Source organism: Arachis ipaensis, chromosome B09 (assembly GCF_000816755.2).
Source record: "Arachis ipaensis cultivar K30076 chromosome B09, Araip1.1, whole genome shotgun sequence".
NCBI lineage: Eukaryota > Viridiplantae > Streptophyta > Magnoliopsida > Fabales > Fabaceae > Arachis > Arachis ipaensis.
This window is the reverse complement of record NC_029793.2, coordinates 146242801-146248106: the sequence shown is the minus strand read 5'-3', so window position 1 is coordinate 146248106 and position 5306 is coordinate 146242801. Positions and strand designations below refer to the sequence as shown.

The 5306-nt window shown below is 40.7% G+C and overlaps 2 protein-coding genes across 3 annotated transcripts; both read right to left on the bottom strand.

Moving 5' to 3' along the window:
- Window positions 85-1727, bottom strand: LOC107617988 (carboxylesterase 1). The gene has a single exon (XM_016319888.2). The coding sequence runs from the start codon at window positions 1275-1277 to the stop codon at window positions 198-200; it is 1080 nt and encodes a 359-aa protein (XP_016175374.1). The 5' UTR covers window positions 1278-1727; the 3' UTR covers window positions 85-197.
- LOC107617987 (PTI1-like tyrosine-protein kinase At3g15890) lies at window positions 2140-3991 on the bottom strand. Of its 2 annotated transcripts, none has more exons than XM_016319887.2 (4): window positions 3669-3991; window positions 3426-3581; window positions 3054-3316; window positions 2140-2974 (listed from the first exon to the last, which is right to left on the bottom strand). In XM_016319887.2, the coding sequence occupies exons 1-4, from the start codon at window positions 3723-3725 to the stop codon at window positions 2338-2340; spliced, it is 1113 nt and encodes a 370-aa protein (XP_016175373.1). In that variant the 5' UTR covers window positions 3726-3991; the 3' UTR covers window positions 2140-2337. The 2 variants fall into 2 exon arrangements, with proteins under 2 accessions (XP_016175373.1, XP_016175372.1); XM_016319886.2 differs by having other exon boundaries at window positions 3426-3585; window positions 3670-3976.

The following is a 5306-nucleotide window of genomic DNA, read 5'->3' as shown; positions in this document are numbered from 1 at the left end:
TAAGAGGATACTCAAGGTATGGTTGATTGCGAATCCCGAAAAGCCACCGAAAGGCCTTTGTATTTTCTTTTGGACCTTGCTTGATTAAATACGGAAATTGAATATAGCGATGATTTTATTCACGTGTGGATAATATGAAAATGAGTAGAGGAGATACATTAACGGAAGGAAGATGGAAAGTAGTAAAATGATGTGGATCAATGAAGAGTTTTAAGTAAATGGAAGACTTTGGTGGACATGGAAGCATCACCAACAAAAATGCCATGGCGACCAGCATTATAAAACTGGCCCACCACATTCACTCTCTTGTCCTTTAGCAGCTTCACGAGCTCCTTCTGGCGGTCCACCAGCTGGTCCCCATCACACCCAAACACCGCAACCCTCCACTCAAGCTCCCTTATACTAGCCAACACCTTTGCCCCTCCATTCACCGTTGGATTCGAATACTCGTGATCCCGGTCAGTGCCAACTGGCAGCGACAGCTTCCACATGGAATCCGTAACCGCCAGTGGCAAGTTCAAGTCCTTCGCTAGCCTCAGCTCCGACGGAGTTCTCTTCTTCCCTCCGAAAAACGGCTGAATCAATATCATCCCTTTGATCTTCAGCGGCCTGATCTGGTCTGCCTCCGCGGCTGCACGTAGACCCGCGTTGTACGCTATGTTTCCTCCAGCACTCTCTCCCATGAGATAGCATCGGGAGAAATCAGCGTGAGCCAGCCACAAGTCATTGGAGGCTCTGATCCAGTGCAGCGCCTGCACCGAGTCCTCGTACGCCGCCGGCAAGCGGTGCTCCGGAGCAAGGCGGTAATCGACGGAAACGACGACGGATTGGGTGGCGTTGGCCATGCGGACGCAGAAGTCGTGGAAGTAGGTGGAGTTGGCATGGTAGAATATGAAACCGCCGCCATGGTAGAAGACGATAAGGGGAAGGTTGGGGTGGTTAGGGGGAGTATTGAGTGCTTGGCGGGGTAGGTAGATCCGCGCCCAGGTGTGGTTGGATTGGTCGATGGTAAGGTCCTTGGAGAGAACGGGTATGGGGAGAGTGGGATCTGGTGAGGGAGGGGTCTCTGGATAGTTTTGGAGGCGGGTGAAGGTGCCGTCTGGGTTGGGGATTATGTTGAGAATCTTGTAGGGATCCTCAGATGATGATGAGGGTTCTATTGAGTTCACTCTTACTACTGTGAAGAGGAGAAGATGTAAGCACAATAATGCTGTTATCGTTGTCATGCCAGCACTGTAATTGGAGTGTGGGATTGGGAAAGCGAACAAGAGCGCCATGCCTCAAAAAGAAGAAGAACGAGAAATGACTGGGAGCGTTTATTTTTCTTTCATGCCATGTGCTTCTTCTTGTTTTTCGTGTCAAGACTACAGCTAGCTAATTATTAATTACGTGCTACCGGACAATAATTAATTACTACTATATGAGAGAAACCGAAAATTATCACTTAACATATATATAGATATGAGTTAGGAAAACAGGTGTCTAATTAAGTAATCATCCTAAATTTCAAATAGAGACCTTGGACGACCACGACCACGATGGCGCAGCAGAAGGTGGTCGTCTTTGATAATGAGCGGTTCTCCGGGTTGTGGCGGTAGTGGACTGAAAACCAAAATTGGTCGGTTGAAGTTGGAAATCATTCCCAGGTTGGACTTTAAAGTTACTGTGTAAGGTAACTCAAATATGCGAGGATCATTATTATCCAGTTCTTGCCGTGGCAGGTACACCCGACCCCACATCGTTTCTGATTGGTTTGGAAGTTCTCCAGCTACGACAGACGGGAGTGTTCCTACGCTAGTGCCGTTAGGGTCCATGGTAGACTTTACAGCAGGTAGAATAAGAAGAGTTGTAGTGGTTAGACCAAATTGTTTTGAATGTTTGAAAGCTAACCTAGACATTAAGCTACGCTTAAGCTAGCTAAGCAAATTAAAGGGTGTGCAATAGAAAAGAGATTTACATATAGATATAGATACATGATGACAATTAGCGTCATTCATGAGGCGATACTTTCTAAACACCGCACCGTTCAAGTCAAAGAGAGTGCAGTGGTGTATTCTTGTCATTATTTGGTTGGAATAACTGCCCTGATCGGAGCGGACTAAGTTATGTAAGCTAATTCTTTTTCGTGTGAAGATAATAGATAAAAATAATTAAATAATTTCATATAGTTTTTAACTATATCATCTTGCTAAGAAAATGAAATAATAAAGTGGTCAAACAAGAATATCAGCTTGTTACCGTAGCTCCACATTTGGCAGGTGTATGTATACATCCTTTAATTTTAGGAACGAGTCAAATGAAATTCAAGTCCAACCACTACTTCACAAATATATATGATCATCTTCTCTTATGCCTATCACTATCAGTACTTGCCATTTTCAACTTGGATTGGTATGGTGTAATCTCTCCGTAATCATCGTCATCCACTTCATCATCACCATTACCCAAACTTAGAGAAGGAGTAACCTCTCTTCTTCTCTTGCCAGCTGCACCCTTAAGCCAATCCACAACCTCTGCCATGCTAGGCCTCTTCTCAGGGCTACCATCGGTGCATCTCAGAGCTATCATCACCACAGATTTCAACTGATCCAAATCAAACTTCCCCTTCAGCTTGGAATCCGCAATGTGATTGAACGCACCCTTTTGGAAATAAGGTGTCACCCATTGAACAATGTCCCTTTTCACTCCACCTGGTAGCTTCTCAATTGGTTTCTTGGCACTAACAATCTCCAAAAGAAGAATCCCAAAGCTGTAAACATCACAACTCTCCGACACTTTACCCCACATGGCATATTCCGGTGCCAAATATCCGAGTGTCCCTTTAACCCTTGTTGTGAGATGGCTCACACCCTCTGGTATGAGCTTTGCGAAACCGAAATCAGCTACCTTGGCTTGGAATTCAAGGTCTAACAGAACATTGCTTGCTTTTATGTCTCTGTGTATGATGTGAGGATTTGCCTCATGGTGCAAATACCTGATACACATAAATATATATATTTATATAACAAGAATATATACATACAAGAAGTGATGAATGAAATTATTGGACTTACGCTAAACCTTCAGCTGCACCAATTGCTATGTTGATTCTTTTAGGCCAATCTAAGAGACAATTAGAAGAAAGGTGACCGTGCAAATGTGTGAGCAAGCTTTGATTAGGCATGAAATCATAAACAATTAACCTTTCATCTCCTCCAGCGTAGAAACCTCTCAAACCCAACAGATTCTTATGCCTAACCCTTCCAAGTACTTCCACTTCAACTGCGAACTCCATCTCTGCTTTTGCAGTCATCGTTTTCAACCGCTTCACTGCAATCTGTCTTCCATTTCATTTATATTAGGCTTTTTCCGTGCATAACAAACATCATAAATAAGCAAAATAAATCATGGGTATAGTTAAAAAAAAAAAATATGAATATAATTGCCTCGACGCCTTTACTTGTTCGACCCCAATAAACACTTCCAAATCCACCTTCTCCAATCTTGTGATCTTGGTGAAAATTGTTTGTTGCACGAAGCAGCTCCTTCGATGTGTAGATTTCCCATGGATAATCCTTATTCTTATTCTTTTCTCCTTTATTATTCCTACATATATTCGAAAATCAAGCGTTAGAATTTTCGTTAAAAGCTTGATTAACAACTTTAATCTACAAATATACACACACACACCTTGCTTTGCTTTGCTCTTCTTCAGATAGAAAACAACAGAAACATTTCTTGTGCATGTCTTGTGTATTCTCAATAAGTTCAAGAAGGAAGAAGTAGAAAAGATTCGCAAGAAATTAAGAAACAAAAACAAATGGGGAAATGTAAAGAAAGAAAGAGAGTAGAATAATGAGAAGGCTTAAAGTGAAGACAAAAGGGTGCTTTGGAAGTCAAGGACTCTCTAGGTTGAAGAGGAGACAGTTCTATTTGTATTATATATATGCATGCCAGCACAAGTGTTATTTGCAAGGTTTTTCTTGCCAAGCCACATCTTCCATTGGAAATGTCTTCATGTTTATACTCCTCTTTGGCGTAACATGTTGGAATAAATTAATTTCTATAACCCAGATCATCCATATTGAATCACCAAAAATAACATAATGCGGAAGCGTACCTGAATTCATAAACATGAATTATGATTGGAAGATTTTGGATCTTGTAGTTCTTTCGATCTTCCTCAACCAAAGCCTTCTGTATTCCTAGAGCAGCTTTTATCACATTAAATGCCGTGACTAAACCACGCCAATCACCATCCTAATATACTCAACGACATAGATCAAATTTGGATGAGTAATATGGAAATTACAGGCCAAGTGATCTCATGCATGTCTATTTCCAGCTGGTCCAACTTTATTGAGATCAAACACAATACAAATATTGTAAAATGAACATTTCACATAATATGAAATAAACCATCAACTTAATTCTGCAGAAAATAACTCAATATCTGTCATAGGACATATAGCATAAACTCCCACTAAATCAAGACATCACAACTATTGACACCCATCCGAGCAGTGTGCTCTTGAAAGACTTTAGGGATCAATTCCTTGGTTAATGAGTCTGCTAGCATATACTCTATTCCTATATGTCCTATGGAAATCTGTTTTTCTTAAACTTTCTCCTTGACAACTAAGAACTTGATGTCTGTATGCTTCGATTTTGTCAAGCTCTTATTGTTATTGGAGTATAGTACTGCTGACTTATTGTCACAAAATATCTTTAATGGCCTTTCAATGTCATCTACTATATGAAGCTTAGTGACAAAGTTTCGCAACCATATGCCATGAAATCGGAATCAGAGTACCTAATGATCTCCAAATTTTCTGATCTCCGATAAATAAGCATGTAATCCTTTGTTCTCTTTAAACAACGCATTACGCGTTTAACAGCTATCCAATGATCCATGTCTGCTGGCAAGTAGAATGTCATCAACATGTAAGACCAAAAGAATGTATTTACTCCCACTGAACTTGCGGTATACACACTCATCTATAATATTTACCTCAGAGCCGTATGAGATAATGACTTTATGAAACTTGTGATACCATTGACGGGAAGCTTGTTTGAGACCATAGATGGATTTTCTCCTTTCTCTATTGAATCTCCTTAATGACACTTCTTGAGGTTGTTGAGCTTGCTGTATGGATTGGGATTAAGGAGGATTCTCATTATTTTCCTTTACTGTAGCAGTATCTTGAGCAACAACAATATTCTCATTGTTCTCTTGTACTGTAACTGAATCTGCAGTAGGATTCTCATTATGCTCTTGTACTATAACTGTATCTTGAACAATAATAGGCACAAAGACCTAATCATTG

Excerpts from the sequence above, each read along its gene's own strand:
- LOC107617987 (XM_016319886.2), bottom strand. The coding sequence starts at position 3,725 with ATGCACAAGAAATGTTTCTGTTGTTTTCTATCTGAAGAAGAGCAAAGC. Across the intron at positions 3,586-3,669 it reads GAAGAGCAAAGCAAAGCAAG|GAATAATAAAGGAGAAAAGA; the intron begins GTGTGTGTGTGT and ends GAATATATGTAG. Across the intron at positions 3,317-3,425 it reads GAACAAGTAAAGGCGTCGAG|ATTGCAGTGAAGCGGTTGAA; the intron begins GCAATTATATTC and ends AATGGAAGACAG.
- LOC107617988 (XM_016319888.2), bottom strand. The coding sequence starts at position 1,277 with ATGGCGCTCTTGTTCGCTTTCCCAATCCCACACTCCAATTACAGTGCT.